The 24,584-nt window shown below is 39.9% G+C and overlaps 1 protein-coding gene across 1 annotated transcript; it reads left to right on the forward strand.

Moving 5' to 3' along the window:
* The first annotated feature begins 1,567 nt into the window (after positions 1-1,567).
* fjx1 (four-jointed box kinase 1) lies at positions 1,568-6,251 on the forward strand. The gene has a single exon (XM_082540664.1). It carries the CDS (start codon positions 2,023-2,025, stop codon positions 3,319-3,321), a length of 1,299 nt encoding a protein of 432 aa, XP_082396790.1. The 5' UTR covers positions 1,568-2,022; the 3' UTR covers positions 3,322-6,251.
* Positions 6,252-24,584: the final 18,333 nt, after the last annotated feature.

Here is a 24,584-nt window from a genome sequence, read left to right on the forward strand (position 1 = left end):
GAGGTTTTTCAGTCTCTCTCCACACTGCTCCATCAAGCTGCAATGCAGAATCAAACATGCTCTCAGAAAGGAAATTATCCTGCTGATGTTAATGAAAGCACACAAGAAGCATGTCCCAATCAGAATCATTTCGCCTGCCTGTCTGTAGGAGTTTTTCTTCTATATAGGATTATAAAAGATAAATTAGATTTATTTATTTTATTATTTTGTAATTCACTATTTATCTGTTCAAGCTATGATATAATATGAATGTCAGTGGAGATAAGAGTTTAAGCGCTCTGGGCATTTCGAGCATACATTAGTGGACATCAAGTTTACTGGCTGTAATTGAGTATTCTTGTCCGTGGCTGTCTTTTCGACTCAGGCGATTTAGCATGCCAGCATGTTGCTATAAAAATGACCCAATTAATTTGATTAGGAAACCAAGGTTCAAGATACAGAGAGTGAAAACATGAGTGGAATGGTATAGGTTGCAGTGGGATGTTAATGAGAGAGAATATTAGTGAGGGAGAAGTGTATAAAGGAGTTTATGTGCACGCATGTTACATCTGGTTTAACAAAAACCGTGAACAAAGAGCAAACAAGCAGGGGTTCACTTTAGTGTGCCTTTGGTGTTCATAGGAGAATGGTCAAATGCTTAGCAGCACAAATTGAAATAACATTGTTCCCTTAAGAGAAGGCCAAGTCCTTATTAGCAGATAAGACTTGCTCAGTTATGCATAGCGGATACAAATACACTATTCCAGTATTTTTAATCATTTGCACTCTTGATGAATATTTAAAAAGAGCACAGTTTTAATTCAATTGCGCTACAGTTCCCCCAGTTTCTATAACATACAGTTCTAACAGAATGTAAAAAATGGGCTCAAATTGTTTATTACTTGTGATTGCATTGTTCTTAAAGAAGGAGACTGCATTTGGCTCCCAACAAACTGCTTGAGTCAATAAATTGGAATATACTGAATCCTTTGCCAGGCTTTTCGTTTAAGTATCTGCTTTTTGTGTTACTCTGGCTCTTGGCAGAGAGGCAATCAAATCGTGATCAGATCATTTGGTTTATTTGTTCATATATTGTTGCTTAGTTTGTATGCTCTGGAACAAAGAGTCTTGTGGCCAATGTAGATATAGATACTCCAAAAAAAAGCGTTAAAGCTGAAATTCAGTACTGCCTTGACTTTAATCTGAAATCTGCTGAAAAATACAAAGTAAAACAACAAAGTAAAATATGATGACACGACTTAGTGGTTTCTCTTATTCATAATGACTCCTTAACGGACATAAATTAGAAGATACATTCGAAAACAGTGAAAAATGCTATGCAAAAAGAGTGAGGTCTGCAAACTCTCTCGCCTGGACTCCATTCTTGTCTGCCTCGCTGATGCAAGCACAGCATACGGAATACGAATGTATTAAAATGCGGAGTATTTATACTCTGGATATCAATTATCATAATGGCTACCTTTTTTGTAATAACACACAATCGTCTGACATCACACAAACACATAAAACGCACAGCGGTGCACTTGCTCCGCTCCTCTTGGAACCCTCCTTCCCACGATCCGCCCACCATCTCGGGACTAAAGTCACGTGTCTCACCGCCTAGTGTGTCTCTGCTAACCGACTCCACCACAAATCAAACTCACCCAGCGCCCGGTGGAGAGATAAAGGCAGATGGGAAAGAGTGTGGCGTGCACGCACAGAAAGCCCTTACGACGCCAGTGGACTGTAACGGAGAACGTCCAATAGCGGCTATCGGGGTGAAGCGAAATGCGCTCATTTTTTTCCCATAGAGTAGGAATATGACAAGGCGTGTGAACAGGACGGGAGATGAGCTTCACACAGTTTCGGAGACCCTCTTCTCCTTGTGATCTTACCCAGTACGCCTTTGAGCCGCAGGGCTTCGGGCGTGTAGAGGACAGAAAGCGCACCGCACAAAGCCGCTCCAGCTCAACTGCGGATCGGAGAATTTTTTTTCTGCCTGTATCTTATTAAAATCTGCTGGAGTACTGTGTGCCAAGAGGAATGGTGGCCGTCACCATGAGGGTTCTTTCAGCGAACTTGTTTTCTCTGCTCCTCCTGTGCGCCCTCGCAAGTGTTTTCTACGTCTGGAGCGCACTGGAGGACCGTTTGGAGCGACACAAACGGAGGTTCTCAGTACCAGGTGCAGGGTCCTTTCACCAAGCTCTCCCAGTGGACCTTTCAGCCAAAACTTTCCGTGCATTGCTTGCTGTCCCAGCGGCACAGAGACTGCACTTTGGAGACAGACTAAAGACTCGCCTCAACCTCACCAATCAACCTGTCTCTGCAGGAAATCGAGATTACAATATGAATGGGGATAACAAGAGGTCAGCCCCGCGGGAGGGCCCGGTCAAGTTGTCCCCATTGGAAGACGGAATATTTTGGAACGAATGGCTGGAAGATACCCTTCCTGCGGGATTCACGGAGGAATATGCTCTGGCTTGGCAAAAGAAAGCGAGGACGTACCGGGTGGTGAAGCTGGAGCCGGGATGCGGCAGGATATCCAATCAGCTTGCCACGTTTGCAGACGGGACCAAAGCTTGTGTGCGTTACGGGATAAACGCGGACCAGGTGCAGGGTGAAACTTTGACTTATTACCTTGCACGTTTGCTTGGCATCACAAACCTGCCCCCTCTCGTACTGTCCCAGCTGGACAGTGACAGTGAGCAATGGGAAAGTGTGAGGACGCGGATAGATGGTTTACAGTGGAATGACCGAGCCGTGGTTTCTCTAACTCAGTGGATCTCCAACCTGACAGGGGTCATCACACCTGCGCCGCTGAGACAGGAGAGCAGCGGGCTGCATCCTGCGCTCAAGGAGCTCTGGAACAAGACAGCGGTGGAGCTGCTGGAGCTGATGCAGTGGACAGACCTGATCGTATTAGACTACCTGACGGCAAACTTTGACAGGCTCGTCAGCAATTTGTTTAGTCTGCAGTGGGACTCCCGTGTAATGGAGAGAGACACGAACAATCTCCTGAAAACCCCTCGCGGTGACCTCGTATTCATAGACAACGAGGCCGGATTAGTGCACGGGTTTCGAGTGTTAAACATGTGGGAGAAATATCACAATACAGTCCTGAGCTCTGTGTGCGTGTTTAGAAAAAGGACCACGCAGCGCGTGGCAGAGCTGCACACGCGCAGAGACTCCAGGCAAAGGCTGCTGGAGCTCTACAGAGACAGCGAGCCTTTGTCTCAGGAATTAGGATTTCTCTCAGATGAGCACGCCGGTGTTCTCCAGGACAGGATAGACAGATTATATACACACATTGTGCATTGCAAAGGAAAATACGGCCAGCTGTGAACATTCAGCATGCACAGGTGATGGATTTGTTGTCTGCCTGCACAGTAATGAGCTTTGCAAACGCAGCTGGCACACCTGTGCTAAGCTGATGCGCATTACACAGAAAAAAATGTCTTGAATATCCAGCTGAACTACCTCCTGTGAATAGAATGTGTTTCCTAGTTTATCAATGAATCAGTTTGACACGTTTATAAGCTGAGATGTTCACTGTTCGCCTCACTGTGAAGAATGACCCTGTCTTTACTTCACCCCTCTGATGTTCACCTGAATATGACTAAATGTAAAGAGTAGACTATGCGTGGTGGGTATCATAAACTACCCCTTCATGTGCGGTTTGGATTGTTGATTTGTGTTCAATAATCCCAATGATAAACTCCTAAGCCTTAATGTAAGTTGACTCTTGAATATTGTATTTCTGTTGACGTTCAGCTCGCTCTTTTAGAGAAGATCTTTTGCACACACATTGCCAGCACCTGCACTCTTGTAATTGTGTTTGGATAGCGTACTTAGCCTTAATTTCACAGGTGGAGCATATTCATTTGTGCATTTGTCTGATGTAAATACTGTCTGCCAACCTGTTTTGGAAATTTGATGCTAAACTAATTTAATGTGCTTTTTAACATTCCAAAAAACTCTTGTTTTTTTTTATAAATATGCTGTAATTTAACTTCTCTGTTAATGCGTATTTTGTATGCAGTTTGTTCTTAACTGCCTTATTAGAACGCATCAAATATTTACCTATTTTGTGTGGAGTGCTGTTTTTTTTTTCTTTTTTCCTTGTTTTTGAAGCCTCTGTTGCCTCTGTACTTTCCCATACAGTGCTCTCATTGTACTGTAGAAATATCTTGCACTGGCACACTTCCCCAGGAGCCATTCTGTCAGCCACAGGCACGCTACAACAGGCGTCTCTAATCCCCTTTATAATCTCACCCAGAATGATGAACTGAAGGAGACGAGTGACATTATTTGACATCATTTGAAAAGGAATTTGCTGTTCCCTAACTATATTATGACATTTCATAGCTATACCGTATATTGCAGAATATTTTTCGCATAATATAAATTGGTCAACCTATAAGCAGTCTGCCTTACTGGTTGCATGTGCTGCATGTGCTGTTAATGAGTGTTTTGCCCTCAGTGGAGAGACTTGTTTACGGCTTTTTATGGGTTGGAAATGTAACCGTGAAAGGTTTTCAAGAGAAAAACCTCAAGGCCAGCTGCGTTATTTCGCTGTATAGTTTGTGCTGTCACTTTACATCAGCACATAATTTTTTTAATTTGAACCTTATAGAGCCATACTTTTCTTATTCGTTCCACTACAGGCCTACTTCTGTGTCTGATCTCTGGTTCCAGACTTATGAGCACATCTAAGGGAAAGACAGTGATCAAACTTTTGACAGACTAATTCTTTCCATCCTTTTGCTATCCTAGAGCCCATCTGGTTTCTTTTAAAATTTCTTTATATATGTTCAACTCCAGGACATGCCACAAACTGTTTGCGCGACTCCACGAAGAGAGATGAATGCACCTTGTAAAATAGTGGCTCAATCTTTGTACTTATACTTTATTTCATGGTTTACGGCATGTTTCAGTGAATTGTTCTTCTGCCTGCTAGGTCACTGCATAAAGGGAGACAGGCAGCAAAGGTGTAAATAGGTGTAACTGGAGGCATTCTGCTGTGCTTCAGCTGTAATAGGGACTTGGGGATCAATATGTGCACTGACTGGTGTGTAGGCGAAAGAAGGTCATGTTAATGTGCTGCCTTTTCAGTTAAAATAGGAACATGTGTTTCAAGGCCCTTGCAAAATCTACACTTGCAGCTGGGTATGGTGCTCCAGGCATGTCTGTTAATACCAAACACTGCAAAGAGATTTACAACCGGCTGCAGGCTCTGGGGATTAAAAACAATGCAAAGCTAAGGTCTGCATGTCGAAGACAGACTTGTGACCTTTCCTCCTTTCTTGCCTCGCATGATTTCCCCTTCCGTATTCCATCCACACCATGCCCATCTTTTTGTGCATCTGTCTTTGCTCTTAACATCACTGTCAGCTTCATTTATTACCTAAATTGAAAATGAAAGTTTCATTTTCCTAATTAGTTTTTTTGTGGATTCCTTTGCACAAGAAAGTCATTTTTTAACCCGGGTTTCCTGCCAGCTGTAATCACACTAATGGGGTATTTCAAAGAGGTTGTTGAAACACCCTTAACTGTTCACATATGTTCTTCCTTCACTCTTACTGCCTTGCTTATTTCAGATAACCACACAGACTTCATGAGGTCTTTTTTTCCCCACCCAACACCAACAAAATCTTCATACAGATAAGTTTGTGTAGTTGTGTAATGAATGGAATCCGTCCTAGCTTGTGGCATCAGTGCAGCAGATTATTTTACTTACAAGTTAATACGTGTCAGTTTTCTTCTGTTTCCTGCAGATGTGTTCGTTTTTTTTCTGTGTAAGTACAGACAGCCAGGGGCTAACAGCACGCCCGAGCACAGACCCCAGGTACTCGAGCCAATCTTGTTCTTCTTTGTGCAAATTTCAAACATTCCTGAGGAGCTGAGGGAGGATCATCTCCACGGACACACCAGCACACACAGACACTTCTCAGGCACTGAAGCGTCCCAGCTGTGTACACAAACCGCTGTCAACGTTGACTCAGATCCTTTTTCATCTTTTTTTAAAAAAAATAAATTACAGCATGCTACATTTTATTAGGAACAGAAAGACATTTCAGTAGATGCTAATTATTGTTGCTTTCTTGCTGTAAGGTAAGTGAGAGTCTAGTCAGTTTGGCGTCAGGAGGCTATACAGCCACAATCTTATTAACTAAAAGGAAAATCTACTTATCAGCTCTTCTAAATCTCACAAATAAACCTTTTACTGTATCTTGTCTGCTGAGTCCATATACATTAAAGAAAGAGTAAAATGATGTGACTGTGCTGGTTTAATAAGATTTAAGATTAAATTTTTCTTTTGGCCAAGAGGAGTGACTCCTCCAAATTCTCAGCCAACTGCCTGGCGAACCTATGGCGACAACAAGACTATGACAACACCTGCCAAGAAATATTCTGGCACACACTACCCTGTAAATTTGCTTGTTGTTTCTACACTTGTTGAGCTGTGCATTTAAGAGTAAAAACAAGGCGTAACATATCAGATACTGACTTCTGGAGTTATTTAATAGACTTTAAATGTTTTTTCTATTTTATTTATTTCAAGAAAACAGGACTGCTTTTGTCAGACCGTGCCAAAAAAAGAGCATTTTCCCAGACACTAGGTGACAAACTGACTGGTGGCCCGTGAGTGGAAGAACACAACTTGCATTGTTTCACAGCTACACAGTACAAGGAACTTCCTGCGCATGACTGAATGATTTCATTATGAAACTCAGGAAGAGTCACTTAGTCACAGCTGAGTGGATTCGGGCCATGATGGTTAAACTGGGGGGGGGTTGGGGCAACGACTCGAGGGCCTTTGACAATGCAAGCACTGGACATGCAGGCTGTGGTGTGCCTGAAGAGCTGGCACAAAGACTGAATTTGTCCAATCCAGGGCTGGAAGTGCGAGGCCAAAGGCTTTGTGCATTCTTGTACAGCAGAAAGTAATGAGAAACAAACTAAGGCGAGAAGGGGAATGCACATGCATCATGGAGAAAAAATATGTCAAATATCTGAGAATGTGCAAATTAACTGAAGTAAAAGTTAAATATTATTTTATGTTATGTTGAACATTTGCTAGTTTTATCACTAGTTAAAAATGTCTTAATTTGCTCTATGATTTTGAAGTTCTTTGGGTAACAATTCATGAGACCTCAGATCCAAGCTATAACCCCTCTGTCCAGGTTTTCCCACCATTAAAACCATGCCAGGTTAATTTCTTCTGCCACTGTGCCCTTGACCAAGGCACTGACTTACAATTTGAGGTGATCCCTGGTGTCTCCATGGTGGCTGCACACTGCTACTACTACTACTTACTAAAGTTTACTGATCCTGCTTGTTGTTTTTCCACACTTTTAAAATACATTACCACTGCCATTGACCGCTATTGAGCTTTAGGCTCCCAGGTGCTGAAAGACAAGGATTCTTTGTCCCTTTCCAGTCATCTCTGTACTCTCCCGCAGCTGCCACCCGTGCAGATTGTCGAAGAGATTACAGCGAACTTGTTTTTTTCAATCACAGAAGTGTGTTACCGCTACTGCAAACATCTTTTTTCCCCCTCAATCTGTGATGACAAACCCTAAGTCAAATCTTTGATCTCAATAGTTTACGTAGACAGAAATATAGACAAGTCATTGTCTATATATAATGATAGTATAAGGCTTGGAGCAATGTTGTAGCCTACAGAACACAGATGCAGATCTGCAAATAATCCGTTAACAGTTTTAGAAACAAGAACTGTTTAGCCTCAATTTGGTTTCCCTCTATTTTCCCTTAATGCGATTTGCTTCACGCTAGTCATAGGATACATAAAAATAAATCCTGATTAATTTCAGCACTTAAATCCATCCTGTTTGTCATGCTGCGCTCATCAAGCTCTGTCTCCAGAATGTCACACCGTAGCCTGCAGACAGTCATAAGCTTGAGTTGATTTCATGTTCAACATTTCTATTTGATATCATAAACACTATGTCTACAGATATGAGAACAGGCAGGAAAGTCTACTGTCCAACATATCTACAGCACATTTATCATAAACGTTTCTTCCCTTCTTCACTTAGCAGATGTGCAAAATGGGAAAAAAGCAATTAAACTAGTTTCACCATGATGCTTTATGCCAGCATTTTAGCAAGTTTTGTTTTAATTTCGAACCAGGAAGTGAAACTTAAGATTTCTAATCTCTTTCGTTTACTTTGGCATGACATTGGCTCCCTTGTAGGGGGCCTTGTTGTGTTGAACTGTTTTGCTTCTCCCCTCTTGCATAGCATTTGATCAACATCCTTGATAAAAGTCGATATTAGTGAAGCTTGTCAGTACAGAAAGCGGACCAGTTTTAAGTAACATGCAGCTTTTCTCATTTGCATCTGGATTCATCTCTATCTCTATGTAAATGTGAATTAGTATGCTCATGGAAATGACTTCTTTCCACCCCAATCTCTTGCTAGGAAGGAATAACTGATCATATCCATGGGGTGATAATCTATCATTTTGTTAGTGAATGTGCATTAGCCTAGCTCAGGCTTTGACCATAATTAAGATATTTCTGTGCAAATGCTATAAATGGGGAGGCTATGAATCAACCCCAGCACCGGACTAATTAGCAAGCTGGACATATGTTTTGAATGGGAGGGATGACTTTTTCTAATTCTGCAAAGCTGTATGTAAATGCTGAAACACGTCAAACAAACTTTGTATCTTATTGTTCAGACTTTAAAGCGCATACTTACTCCTAAAGTAGCCGTTTCTTTTTTACTTTGTGTACTTTTTGTCAGTTGAGTATTTTAATGTGTTGTGACCTTGCCATAAGGGCTTTACAGTTGCCATGCCTGAAGCACAGGGAGAATCGATACGCAGAAGGGCACGAGGACGTGTGATACTTGATGACAAAATACCCACAACCTGCTGAAACAACACATTCCTTCCTGCTTGCTGACCACTTGCTCTCTGAATGTTAGTGTTAGCTGGAGGCTATACCCTGTCAGAGATCTGAACTTGGCTACTCACAGTAGTCATTTTGAATTATAGCACTTATTGCCTGTGCTGGGCTCAGTAATCTGGCCATTTCTATGTAAATTGGGCTTTGTGCCACCATAGTGGGCTTTTCTGTTCACTTATGCAGCGGCTTGCCTCATCCCATAATGGTCCACCGTTACAATGAAATGATTAAAGCTAACTGTGAGAAAATGTCATGACAGTCAATCAGCTGAGTAGATAGGTCAACATAAGTATAGAAAGAAGAGGAAAGCACTCAGCCATGTGCCGTTGAAGACAGGTATAAGATTCAAGCAGCCATTTTTGGGTTGCATCCAGGTGCTTGCGTGTCTCTTTACATGGGGGAAGAGGGAAGAGCTCACTGGAGACAAACATTAGGGGAGGTTTATGGCTGACTCTGCGGTATCATTGTCATTTGCACAAGATTGGACATGCCTGAGCGAAAGAAAAATTACACTGTAGGTTATGTAGTGCTCCTGGCCATCTGGTACAGCCAGATCAGCTGTGAGAACATTTCACTCTCTTATTCTGTTTACTATGCTTATTATCACTTCTAGTTTTGCTCTTATAACTGCCTGGGGCCGATTTTCTTTCAGAAAGTTTTTATGTTTTTTGCATAAATTCTGATTTTTTTACTCTTTAATACCACCAAACACTCTTTACGCAAGCAAAGCAATCATGTCTCTTACAGATATTAACTTCTCTGTGTCCTTCATTTCATTCATTTCATTTCATTTATTTATTCATTTTCAGGCACAACAAATACCTATATTGAACATAAAATACACAAAACAAAAAACAAAACTTGCCTGAAAAAGGAGTGGGACGAAGAAAACTTATTAAATCCCACCCCTATACTCACTCATCAACAAAAAAAAACAATAAACTTCCCGCAGCTACGCCCATCATTGCATACAGACCCATCAACAGCCCCGGGCAGATACAAGCATCTAAGCGGCAGCTCGCAACCAACAATTAGAGCCTTCATAACTGAATACAGAATATATAAATTATAAATTGCATTACCACAGGTAACAGGCAGTAATAACTACAAGTAACAGACACACATACATATACATACATATATATCTACACACACAAGTACATATATGTACATACATACGCACACTTTATTTTTTATTTTTTATTTTGGAATCCATACCAGCAATGGTAAGAGGACAGACATTACAGAGCACACTAAAACCCATCATTGAGTATACTGTGACCAGACCAACTGTTTGTAGAGAAATTTAAATCTATGAATATTTTTGCATTGTTTCAATTGTAAACTCAGACTGTTCCAGATTTTCACACCACATACAGACACACAAAAGCCTTTACGGGTTGTTCGAGTTCTGGGTAATTTGAATTCTCCAAAGCCTCTCACATTATAAACCTTTTCTCGAATTTCAAATCTAGTTTGTAAATTTGCCGGTAAAAGTTTAGTAAAAGCTTTATACAAAATTATGGATGTATTGTAATTAACCAGATCCTGGAATTTAAGTAACTTTGCCTGAAGAAAGAATTTGTGAGTATGATCTAGATAACCAGCCTTGTGAATAATACACAGTGCTCGTTTCTGTACTGTGACTAATGGATTAGTTGTATTTTTATATGTATTTCCCCACACTTCCACACAATATGTAAGATATGGAAGAACCAGGGTACAGTACAGAGTACGAAGTGCATCTTTATCAAGGAATTGTTTCACTTTGTTCAAAACTGCGAGGCTTCTGGAAATTTTGGTTTTTATGTGTCTGACGTGGGGTTTCCATGAAATTTTGTTATCAATTATAACTCCCAAAATTTTGTTTTCACTCACATTATCAATTGGTACACCTTCAATGATAATTGGTAATTCTATATTATATTTTAAATTACCAAAAAACATTGCTTTAGTTTTATTTATATTTAATGATAATTTATTTATGTCCATCCATTTTTTTATTAATTTTTAGCTCCCTGTTTACAGTCATTACAAGATCAGTATAATCATCGCTACTGAAAAATATGTTGGTGTCATCTGCGAACAGTATGAGTTTAAGTACTTGAGAAACATCAAAAATATCATTTATGTATACATTGAAAAGTTTTGGTCCCAACACTGACCCTTGGGGAACACCACATGTAATACCAAGTTTCTCTGAATGGTAATGCCCTATGCTAACATATTGTTCCCGACCTGTTAGGTAACTTTTTAACCAGTTACCAGCTTTCCCTCGAATACCATATCTTTCCAATTTATCCAGTAAAATTGAGTGATTGATTGTGTCGAAGGCCTTTTTGAGGTCAACAAAAATACCAACTGCATATTTATTTTTATCCAGTGTATCAGTAATTTCTTCTACTGCCTCAATTATCGCCATTGAAGTGGTTCTTTGCGTTCTGAAACCATACTGACCAACATTTATTATTTGATGTTTTTCAAGGAATTTTTCTAATCTTGAATTAAAAAGTTTTTCTAGAATTTTTGAGAATTGAGGCAGTAGAGAAATAGGCCTATAATTGGTAAAACTGTGTTTGTCATTACTTTTATATAGTGGTATTACTTTCGCAATTTTCATTTTTTTTGGAAAACAACCGGACTGAAATGATAAATTACAGTTATATGTTAAGGGACTAGCAATATTCAGAATAACCTGTTTAACTACAGACATATTTATGTCATGATAATCCACTGAAGACTTACTTTTACATTTTAATGTGATATTTATTACTTCTTGCTCATTTGTAGCTGACAGCAGTATCACTTAAAGGCATCACTATATTGAATTATCCAAAGAAAATTTGGTTTCTTTAAAATCTTTTCAAATCAAGCACAATGTATATGAATTGTGAAACTTTTTTTGTCTCCTCTTTTTCATTGTCACTACTCAGTTCTCCTACCTGTATCCCACTCTACTAAAGCAGATCTTTTCAACATCGTGTTGCTCTGACAGACAATTTCAAGAACTGCCTCATACGCTAACAGCTTCCTATCGAAGATGATTTATTAATATTTTTATGTGAACATGTGGATCGTGTGGTTTGACTTTAACGGCAGCAAGTTAGAGTAGATTTGCTGCTGTTATTGCCTCTTGTGTCATAAAACTTTAATTTAAAAAGCCAATACAGTTCCATGCAACTACACCGTGATCACCCTGTCTTCCTCAGATATGCAGCTTTACTGATAGATTTTTGAGAAGTGTCAAACAGCCGCTGCCTGCAAAGGTGACTTCTTGCATTTGCTTGTGTAACAACATGAAACCAACAACCATTAATGCTAACATCCACATCCGCTGTGAAGCGACGGAGCTAACTGCTGCACTGCTGTATCATAACAGCCAATATAAGAATCATGAAGTAGCTGGAAAAGTGGACAAAATCAAGAGAATGGATGATATATGTATGTATATGAGCACTGAGAAATGTTTGTGTCTCTCAGAGATGTTTCTTTTCTTTCACACCTGTAATCTGACTCATCTCAGATAACAAGACGAAGGCATTCAGGCCTCCCACACATGCCGCAACAGCAATTATACTCTGACACAACTACAGGGTGAGGCTTGGTGTCTAGCATTCCACGACACCCTCAAATTACCCAAACCAGAGGGGAAACAATACAGGGTGTAGTGGTTCATGTTGATCCATGCTAAGAGGCAGTTCAAGTAGCAAACCTTTGTTTTAGCCTTACATTGTGCTATTCTGCATAAAATCAATCAGAACTGAAATCTGGAAAGCGGGAGGTTTCAAATATGAAAAAGAGCACTTGACAGAAAAGATGCGGTTATGTGAAATTCAGACAGACATATCGATTTTATGAATCAGCAGGTCTGAATTCATGAAAAACACACACAACAAAAGCTTTGATATAAAGATGTGGCTCCTGACCTTGTCCCAGTTTTTTCAGGGCTCTCACTTTTCAAGTTTTCTTCTTTACCTTTTCCATTAATAACGCTATTTTCTCATCTCAGTCTATTTCTTCACATCTATTTGGCTCCTGCAAATATTGCCACTGTGAGATCCTCTGAGCATTGACTGACTGTATGTGGGGTCTAATCATCTGGGTTGGTTACAAAGACATCTTCCCCATAATCAATGCCACTGAAAGGGAAACTAAATCTTCTTAGGTTCCCACAAACCTTTGTAATATAGCACTGTCTACCACAGGGGGAATATCTATTTTCTCACATTTTGACTCTTCTTTTTTTTTCCCTACATCTTCGATTTTTGAACCACCTCATTTATTCTTTACATTATCCTTTAAAAAAGAAAGAAGGAGATTTATTGTATACTTGGGATTTGAAATACATCATCAAAGCATTGTATACTACATATGAATCAATTTTAATGGTACAAATTATGGCTTCCAACCAGGAAATAGAAAGGTACAGAAAACTTCCATCTACAGAGCGCACTCAAATGAATTTGGCAATTAATGTGTTGACTTATCTTCCTCCTGTTTTTCCTTCTTGCATAGACGTAGAGTACACTTGTTATGTCGCCTGCAAGTTGTCGTTCCAGACCCAACAAACAAGGTCATGCATAGTAAAATGATTAGCAGATGAAATGACAATAAACTGACAACAATTTTGCTAATGAATCAATCACTGATGTCCGTTTTGATTTATGCAAATTGATGTGGATTGTTTGTCAGGCAAAACAAGCAATTCAGGGATGAGTTCAAGGAGGCTGGCTGTGTGTGGAACCCCTCCCCCAAACAGTGATTATCCATTCATAGGACAGCAGCTGTAACTGGGGCACGGCAGGTCTGTCCAGCTTTGGATCTCTCCATCTGTTGAGGGAGTGTGCGTGATCATGCTGTAATAAGAGAGATACTCAACATTTACACAATGTAAATGATATATAGTCTCATACAGAGTATATTCATATACGAATATACAAATTTTTATATAAATATATGAGTAAGGCATTTTTTCTACTGACCTTCTCTTTATTAACAAATATAATCTGCATTCTTCCCAGAACAGTGTTACATGTTATCATGTTTAATGATTACCTCTCATTAATAAAACTTTGTCCTGAGGAATTACTAACCTATGGCTCAGTATGTTTGCGACACTGAACGTAACCTCCTCCTCCTCACGTGCATTAGTTACCATGATAAATAAGCCAAGTTAAAAGAAAGCCATCTTTGTGATATTAAAAATCCTGGCTTTAGGCTCATACATCTCACTAATCCATTAATCTTGCTTCATACTGCACCCTTTCTCCTTCATAATGATTGCGGTTAATTTCCTACAGAGATACATTACCACGGTAATTTAAGCTGTACACGTAATAACTCGCTAAGAAGCAGGTTGCATTTGAGGACAGAGAAATCACAATTCGCCACCAAATGAACATTCGCTTTTCAAAGAAAATAAGATCACCATTTTCACCGAGAAGACATCATGGGCATCAGTGCATTAATAATGCGAAGATCTCTTAAAAGACAAGAGCTCTTAGAGACTGACTTTGGCTTTCCCTGACAAGCATCTGTATAAGTGACATAGATTCTCAGGGGAGGAAGCTGCTGTTTTAGTGTTCTATAATCCTTCTCATATAAATATAACCCTAAATCAGAGACTCGTTAAAGCACATTATAAGATTTAAAGTGGAGCCAAGAAACAAAAAACTAATGAATCATGCACATGCCTTTATGGCAGGCCAGTGATTCTGATTAATTCACTTGCGCATTTGCCCAGTTTGATATTTCTTTCTATCCTTTCTGGCTTGAGCTGGCTTCAGCTTTTAGCTGACATTAAGAATTTAAACTCTTGTTTGCTTAGGGAGCAGCATGGTGGTCCAGTTGGTAGCACTGCTGATTCACTACAAAAAGGTTCCTGGTTCAAATTAAACCCACAGGTTGTATAGGGTGCTTTAGGGCATGCCCCTTTGTGCCTTGGAAATTTGCGTCAGTTGAAATGTATTACTCTATTAGAGTTGCACAAATTGTAATTAACTAAATTTACATGCAGTTTACATTAGCAGACCTTAAAGGGGCTTAGGCAGAGCAAGAAGGGCAACATTTGCAAAGCAGTAAGAAAGATCACTTTATGAGGAGCAAAGCACAAATAATTAACACTACAGGAGTCCTGCTGGGCAGTATGATTATTTGATTTCATATTTACTATACTGTCATTATTTGATAAATGAGAAGAACTGATTGTATTTCAGATCATACAGAAGCTGTTATCCACTGATATGCAGATGTGCCTTGAAATTTTGGCTTGCCCTTTGGTGTGCCTTGGGCACCAATTTTTTGAAACTTCTTGGTCTAAAGGCATGCATGCTAGGCTAATTGTTACTCTAAACTGGCTGCATACGTGGGTGAGGATGGGTGTATGCTCTTTGAGGAACATGCAACATGCTCAGGGTGTACTGAGACCCAAAGCTGGACAATCAAATAAATGGGTGGATTGGAGTTTCTGTCTGCTATTCTCATGAGAAATATGCACAAATTTGTTCTTTGATAATTTGGGTATGTTGAACTTGTTTCGCAGTACTGCCCCAGGGCTAATTAGTTCTGTGTTGAATAACAAGAATGTTCCTATTTTCATGTCTTTTCCATTGATTTTTGGCCAGAGAGGGATTTGTAACTGTAGTCTAAATCTTCAGCATGCTGTTGAAAGTACAACAAATGTTCTCACTTTTTCACATTTTAAAATGAGCTAGCATTGTCAGGGAATTTATGAATTAACGTTAGCTTACTTTGCTGGCAATAACAACTGCCGAAACTAAAGATCACAGAGATGAACCTTTTTTTGGATACTTGAAATGAGATGATTTCATACATGTTTATCATCATCATCATCATTCTAAATTGCCCATAGAGAATGAAAATTTGACAGGAATAAAATTAAATTGAATAAGCATTTTTTTTCTCTACCAGAGGGGGGAAAGGTAGGTAATGGTGGAGAAATCCTGGCTAAAAAAATAAACACAGATTCCTCAGTAATGCAAAAGATCAGCAGTGGTTCTAGACAAACAAATTCAAATTGTATTTGGTCACATATTATAGTATACCAAGGGAGACCTAAAGGCAACACATCTGGTACATAGACTAAAACAAATTGCTGCTCACATTGACACAAATGGAGGGCACTGTAGCGTCTCTGCTGGTAGACACATGGGTAACTCAGCTTCCAGCACAAGAACAACAGAGTTAGGCCAGGTCCCACGACCCCGGCCACGTTTCGTTTTTATAACCCCCAGCCTTTTCCAAAACACCCCACTGTCATCATTTATTTCCCTGCAACTTCTTTCCGTAAAAGGTTGCCGCTGGACATGGAAGCCTGTATCACACGCCGTTGTTGTCATCTTGTAAAAACAGTAGCTGTGTGCATGGGTACAAATGTGCATGCTTTCAGCAGGCTGTTTTCCATGCTTAATCCGGTCTTCAAAGGCATATTGCTTTACATATAACACCTAAGATCCGCCAGAACTAATGCATTAGCTTTGTTGGCTGTCAACACGTTGCCCCTCATAGGTAAGCATGCATGAACCCCACCCCCACTCCCCCACCCCTTCCTGCTCCCCTTTACCCCTCCCAGGTGTTCCCATAACTCACTCGGGCTCAAATCCTATATGGGCATTCCAGAACTTCAGAGGCACACCGGCAGATGAGAGCCTGGATTTATGGCTTGCTGATGGACATTGGAGGGGGAGGCAGTCTTGCTGCTGGGAGGGTGACAGGGTCCACTTCAAAGAGGAGGAAGCGTTTGTTGTTTTACTCCGCGGTGCTCAGTGGTGCACATGTATGAGCACTCTCTCCCTCTGAACGTCAGACAGCCGGAGTGTTCAGTCCCTAGTTTACACATTGTTATCTGTTCAGATAGCTTTCATTTAATTTTTTTGATTCCTGTATGAAGAGAGATGTCAGTTTGCACCTTTTGAAGTCCACCTTTCTCATCCCCACACATCGATAGGCACACAGAGCTCTGATTTAGCCTGTTATTTTTCATATCAAACGTCACCCTTCAAAGATTGCTTCAAATCTTTTTTTAGTGCACCTGCATATAATATCTTGCACTTAAAAGCCACCTTGTTCTGCGCTATTAGAGTTTGCTTGTGTGCCTTTGATATAATACGATAGGTCACAGACTAATGGGTGTGTTTGTATTTGCGCGTGAGCACGCTGTCGTTCCCATCCAGCTAGTGTTACATCGCAGGGGCCCACATGAGTGAAGTTGATGGATGTGTGGAATACTGTCGTTTCTCTGAGCAGATGTGTAATGAACCCTGCTTTGCTTCCGTAACATTTGGGTTGACTGATTACAAACAAATGCCATTTAATATGCAGGGGTGCTGTCTCTTAACAATGCAACAAAGCTTCATAGATGAGATTATACATAAAATATGAGTAAAGACGCCCTGCTTTTGTCCACAGCGTGCAGCTTTTTAAATTAAAGCTGTGCCATTATCAAGTTTTCTCTCCACCCGCATGAAAGCACCACCCAGGATGAAAATGAAGCTGTGTGATGATTCATGTACAATTTTCCCATCTTATGTATTTCTTCAAAGCCACTTTTCACTTTTTATGGAAGAAAGCATTTCCAAGTATATTTATTGTTTCAACTTTAAAGGCTCACATTGTTGCTTCTTTTTCTCATTCCCTCTGACTTTGCTTTTCAATTTTTCTTCTTTGAGCATTCCAGTTCTATCCATTGTTAAGGTAGAAAAGCTGCAGTAAATTGTGGCTGTTATTCCCAGTAACCAGGGTAACTCAAAAGGCTCCAATCCTCCCGCTGCTTAATCAGACCACTGTTTGTTCAATCTCCTTTTTCTCATGGTCCTGCCTGCCAACTAAAACTAATCAGGTATTATAAGAAATTAAAAACAGGCTCTTTATCCTCTCTCACACATGTGAATTTCAGACACTTCTACACACCCAGTATTCATTCCTATAGAGCCACATCATATATCCTGCTCCACTTTTGTCTCTGCACATGCTCTCAAATCATTTTTCATCTCTACCCCATGCTGGGAGCCTCTCTTACCTGCCTCATCTGAGTCAGTAAGGGGATCTGCAAAAGCCTCATACTAGATGTGTGCACATTGTGAGTGTGATGCTGGCCCTGAAGTGACACGGAGAGGGTATAAATAGAGCAGGCCCACAGATCACTGTGCCAGACAGAATGTGGCATCTGCTGTGCTGGGAGTGCAAAGTGTTTGAGAGCCTGTAAACTCCCCACCATTTCTCTTCCCTCCCCTCTTCCTCTCATCTTTCTTCCTCCTCTATATCTCTGTCTGTCAATTCCCTCCCCCTCTCTCCTTTTTCCGTTACTTTCTTACATCTTCTATGTCTCACCCTCCTTCTGTCTTATATTCCCTTTGCCCTCACACTCTCCTCACATATTGCTACACATCTGCTGCCATGTGTTGAGTGTTACGAAGCAGTCCCACTTTCAGGCTATAAGATCCTATTTCTAAACACAGGGAGGAAATGAGAGAGGGGGGCAAAGAGAGATAAACACAGAGGAAGCATGAAAAAAGCAGTGGCCCTGCAGTGGTTCACATCAAAGCCTCGATTTCATATTTAACATGGTTTAAAGATTCCTCTGATGCCGTGCTACACATGTTCCTTAAAAAAAAAACAGTTAAAATAAAAAATAATCCCATGGGATTATGTGGTATATTCGCGAGGAAATTTTAAGCAAGACACGCAACTCTGTAAGCACAGGAGATAAAAGCAAAATCTCTGCAGGTTACTTCATTTCAAAAGTCGTCATCGATGCTTTGATTTATCAGTTTATGTCCCTGTTCTCAGTAAAGCTTTTATAAAGTGAAGTTAACCTGCACGGCTCTCTCTTTGTCAGAACATAATGTGTGAATATGACATTAATGCATAGCCTCTTCCAATGTCAGTCATACTTTACTCCTACGTTCCTCCTTTTACATCAACGCATCACACACAAAAAATCAATTAAGAAGAAATGTCTTGTAGTGCTATTGTAGGCTACTTGCTATATTCATTCACATACATCTTTTTTTATTATTATTTATTTATTTCCCAGCAGCACACCACTTAATCTCATAATCTGCTTTTACTGTGACTTAAGTTGTATTCCCTCAAAGGACAAACAGACAGCACAAGCGAGCACACATGCGCACGCACACATCTGCAGCGTCAGCCAAATTATTAAGCGGCTTAACTGTCTTTAGAGTTCCATTTCTAAAATGATTCATCCATTCTTCCTTCCTTGCGTCTTTTTTTCCCCCTTCCTTCCTCTTTCCCTCCCCTGCGCCATTTTCCTGGACCCTCTCCACGGTCTGTGACAGGTAGTCTTCCACAACTGTTTGCTGACTCAGCACAGGAGTTCATATTGCACAGTGGCAATAGGACATTTGCAGCAACAAAGAGAGTTAAAGGGAGGAGCTGACATCAGGAAGATGGGGGACTATCCAACTGTCAGTCTGAGAACAACGGCGGGTCATCTTTTCATCCTTTTGTTTGCTCGCAGACAGTGTTCTCGCCTGTGAAGACGAAATTCAATCTTCATCCTTTCACTCACTGCTTTTCTGTCCCCTCTTCACATCATCCCGCCCTTTTGCTAAAACTATTCTCTGCTTCTGCCCTCCCTCTTAAACTGTTTCCCCTTCCTTCTCTCGCTTTTCTTTCCCACACTCAGAAAAATAAAGGTGCCAACTGGAACCAAAAGTGGGTCTTTAGACTGATGCCATAGAAGAACCTTTTTTGGTGCCACAAAGAACCTTTCAAACAATGGTTCTTTGAAGAACCATTTCTTTCAGTGGTTCATTGAAGAACCTTTAAAGGTGCCCCAAAGAACCATCAAGAAATGGTTCTTTGGGGCACCTTTAATGGTTTTTCAAAGAACCTTTTTAAAAATGGTTCTTTAAAGAACCTTTTTTAAAAAGCTCCTTCAAATGGTTCTTTAAAAGAACCATTTTAAAGAACCTTTTTTGAGTGGTTCTTTAAAAAACCATTTTAAATCTTTCAAAATAAAATGCATCATAAATTGAATTTGAGTAGGGTAAAATAAATACGAGCACAGCATAGACATATATTAATGGTTTGTCATTTTGTAGTTACCAAAAGACAAAAAGGCATTTTAACCCTCAGCACAACATCACTACTAATACATGTCACATATTAGTGTTTTAAACAGTAATAATTAAATATATTGGCTATACTATAAATAAATATATATAAATACTATATCTACAGATAACACAACAAATAATACATGTATTGTTTAATTAATAAAACATCAGAAAGTGATAAAACACATTAGAAATAGCAATAGCTTCATAACAGACCAATAAATCAACACATTTTCATCAGCAGATGTTTGCATGTTCAGTAAAAATATTTCAACAACAAGTTTATGATTAAAATGATCAATGAACTTCAGCCTTACGCTATGTAATGTACGTTTCATGTTGTACTCATGGTCCTTGGTTAGTCCAGTTTAGGATAATGTCTCTGACGTATGTTTCATATCAAATATATGTCATATCAAAACAAGCCCACACCTGCAGTTGTTTCAGTTTTTCACTGGTGTTTCCTGTCAGCTGGTCAACCTCTCAGGCGGACATCCATATCAGCCAACCAAACGACAAGTTCCTCCCTTTGTGCTTCAAATCCCTCTCACTCTGAGACAAGGAGCTGAAAGAGAGAGAAAAGAGTCAATTATAAAGAAGAGAGAAAAGTGAAACCCTCCTCAGAAGGTCTGACTCGCATACCTGCAGTTGACCTGTGATGGACTCCAGTTTGGCGTTCACGTCATCCCTTGCTGTTGCCAGTAGCCGAGTCTGCAGGGTGCCCTGGAAGAAATGAGTTAATGTTCGACTCCTCCTGGTCAGGCTCTCCAGCTGGATGAGCCGAGGTCTCCCCTCTCGCCGCTGCCTCTGAACACAGAAACACAAATTTCATCTGAAGCAGGAGGTGCAGATTTTTTTTTGCTATTCTTTTCTAAATCCAGGCTAGATCACGTGGAGGTATTTGGAAAACTTTTTTGGCCAGTGGACGACTGTTGTCTTGCAGAAAGTCAAATCAAACATATGCGATACACAATCAATTCACAAGAACACATAAAAAATAAGTCCAGTTCTTGCCTGATTTCAAGTGAAATCTCCATCAAAACAGGGTGACAGAAGTAAAACGAGTGCACAAAGCCTCACTTTGTACAAGCCTGCTATTACAGTTCTCCTCTATGCAGACGACTTTCCTGTTTTCAAGGCACAACTTGGATCTGCTGTACAAATCTTATGGATACACACTAAATGAAACAATAGTGTGCACGACTCCAGATTCTGATCCCTCATCCTAATATGGTCCCAACATAGCAACAGCAATAAAGCAAATATTGAGGCTTCAAAATACAAAGTCCATAAACCAATGGCTGACATGGGTTTTATCATAAGGGTGATAAATATACAGATTTCAGTCTGTCTCAGAGATTTGATGTTCATTTACCTGCAGATGCACTATACGTGCCTGTTCCATGGTTTTTCACAACATTTTGCATATCACTATTTAATACAGGAAGTAGGTGAACTAAAACAAATCATCGTTCTTTGTGAGAGGACCATATTAATGAAACAAACCTCAATGACATCATAGGGATCCCTAAAGATGCTCCTGCTGCTTCTCTTCCTCCTCATCCTAAGCTTCCTTCTTCTTGTCCTCGCCTTCCATCCAATTGTAATTCAACCTAATTGTGTTTCTCCCCCTCCTCTTCCTCATTTTGTTGGAGCTGTGAACACAATTAATGTGAATCTGGATTAATTTGTGCAAACAAGAAAAATCTACAGCTTTTTGGTCAGAGGTGCTCTTGTGATTTAAGCCGGGTAGAGTAGATTTATGTGTTGATGCTACCTGCTTCAGCTCTGGCTGCTGAGTGATATTTACACCCTGGCTGGATTACAAACTTTAACCATGTGCTGAACTTTGGCCCAGCGTTGATACCTCTTGTTAGTATAACGACCTCTTCTTAGCTTGTATGTATGATGTATGATGGTGGATAAATGAAATATACAAAAAAATTAACTATATTACAAAAGAACATCTATCTTGGAAACATCAAATGACCGGAGCATAACTTGTCAACTAGTCCGAAACTAAGTTATGCAGGAACAGTCAAAGACACACCTTCTCATGTTTGAAACCATTGTTTGAAAGGTTCTTTGTGGCACCAAAAAAGGTTCTTCTATGGCATCAGTCTAAAGAACCACGTTCTATTCATTTCTATATAATTCGATTAGACAATAAAGAGTTATCTAATCTAATTATTCATTCAAAACTCTTATGCATAGCTGCATTTTATACAGCTCATACAGAATTCAAAGTACAGGTTCATGTGAGTATTTAATGTACGGCTCAGATCTACAGGATTTCAGAGTTTCTAGATCAGACACAGAGCTCACAACAGGCTTCAGGCACGCAATTGAACCACATATTTTAGAAGCCAAAGGTTCAAATTATCTGGGAGCAGCTTCACTTAATTATAACAGTGGTTTTGTTAGGAAAACAGTTTCTGTATACCGGATACTAAATTGCGCTGACGTCAACGGCTAACGTATCTAGCTAATCGCTACTGTTAGCACAACATCAACAGCAAGCTACAATGACGAGTAACAAAAACAAAACAGTAATAAGGTTTTAATGAAAATGTTTTACCTTTTCTAACAGTCCCAGAATCCACAGCTTCAAAGTCCAGCAGGTACTGAAGACTGTTATCCGTTTCGCTGCCACCGTCCGTGAGTTTTTTTTTCCCGAAAGGTCAAGGCCCGCCGCTCGCGCACTCTGTCTGCGCATGCGCATCCCAACGACTGACCCCCTCCGTCCGCTGCCGGGAGGTTATAGTATGACGTGTTCTGACGTCACTGTCTCTCTCCCTGTCATTTATTTGGCTCGAAACACATATTAACAAATTGCTCAGTGATGAACAACTACTCAGATCATTTACCTAAGCAGTGTGCTTTGTCAAAACGAAGTGTGTGTTCATTACACTGACATTCTGTTCTGCAATTGTTATTTACTTGTATTTCATAATTTGACTTTACATACTGCTGGGTGGTTTGTAAAGTTTACAATAACTAGTATTATCATTATGCTATATATTCAAAAATATATAATAATCTCAAAAGTAATGCCTTGGAGTAGAAAATAGAATAGAATAGAATAGAATAGAATAGAATAGAATTCAACTTTATTGTCATTGCACATGCACAGGTACAGGGCAACGAAATGCAGTTTGCATCCATCCAGAAGTGCTTTAGTGATATAGATATATTATATTACATATTATATATTATCCATTATAGTAATGCTTTATCAAAATTTATAACTAAAGTACAGTATTTGAATGTGTGTATTGTGTCTACTGTTTGTTAACTCACCATATTCATAATGTGTTTGTGGGGTTAGGGGTGTGTGTGTGTGTGGGGGGGGGGGGGGGGGGTTAGGGTCTTTAGGCTTTGGCCCCCCACCCCTGCCACCAGTATATTTTTAAGCAAATATTTCTAGCTTTTATTTGAATATTCAGTTTCCTACCATCTTCTCTTAAAGGGCAATTGCCAGGTATCCCGTCCTCTCCCTTCGCACACACATGCACACAAAGAAAACACACAGTATAATTCACAGCCTCATTATAGTGAATAAATATTTATGCCATTTACACCATCAAACTTAGATTGCTAAGGATGAAGAACCTTTTGTTCTTTAAAGAACCATTTGTAATAGCTGAAGAACCATCCACAAAATAAAAAGGTTCTTTGACGTATGATGGTTCTTTAAAGAACCATGAAGCCATCTGAAGAACCATTTAAGAACCATAATTTTTCTGAGTGCATATCTTTCTTATTCTTTCCCACCATTCTGTCACTCACAGCAGCAGCAGCACACACACTCATACACACATATTACACACACAAAAACCGCTTCTTCGTTTCACTGGCCTCAGGCACAGTTGTTTGAGTGAATCTCTTTTCGTCTTTAAATCTGTAATTACCTCAGTGATTGAGCCAAATGCAGTCTCACTCCCCAATTTTCCTCTCTGTCAGAGAAAGAAATAATAAGGTTTATGTTGCCACCTTTTGACTGGCAGGTGTAGTGTTACTGTACGTGGGGAGCAATGCTAGAATTTGATCAGAGGGTACAAAAAATAATGGGATGTGCTTTAAAGATTTATTTCTTTTTGGTGAGGTTTCTTTGGGAAATACATTTCCTGTTTCCTTCTCCAAGCAAGAAGTGTGTAAAAACCATTTCAGTCATTATCAGCCCAATTTATCTACAAAATTATGCATTTCAGAGTAGACTTACCTTTGCTTGTTGCAAGATGGCACTTTTTAACTATTCAAAGGTGTTTCTTTCTTTTCCTCACTTGCTTTGTCTATCTCACGAAACACACTTACCTTAAAGCAGTTTTTCTTTCAGCATTTTTGTAAGCTGAATCCCAGACAATCAAGCATGAGTCCCAGAGGATACCATCTAGGGATTTGGAAGGTTTGAATGCATTTGGCACGAATATTCATCCCAAGAGCCTTCCAGGGCCACAACGATGCCAGGATGCCATACTTCAGGGGGCATAGAGGAGCATTGTCAATTGGCGCCCACATTTAGGGGCCTGCTGAGGGAAAAACACTGAATGTCATTGTTATGTAGCGCC

This window comes from Aulonocara stuartgranti (genome assembly GCF_965226115.1).
Source record: "Aulonocara stuartgranti genome assembly, chromosome: 7".
Lineage (NCBI taxonomy): Eukaryota > Metazoa > Chordata > Actinopteri > Cichliformes > Cichlidae > Aulonocara > Aulonocara stuartgranti.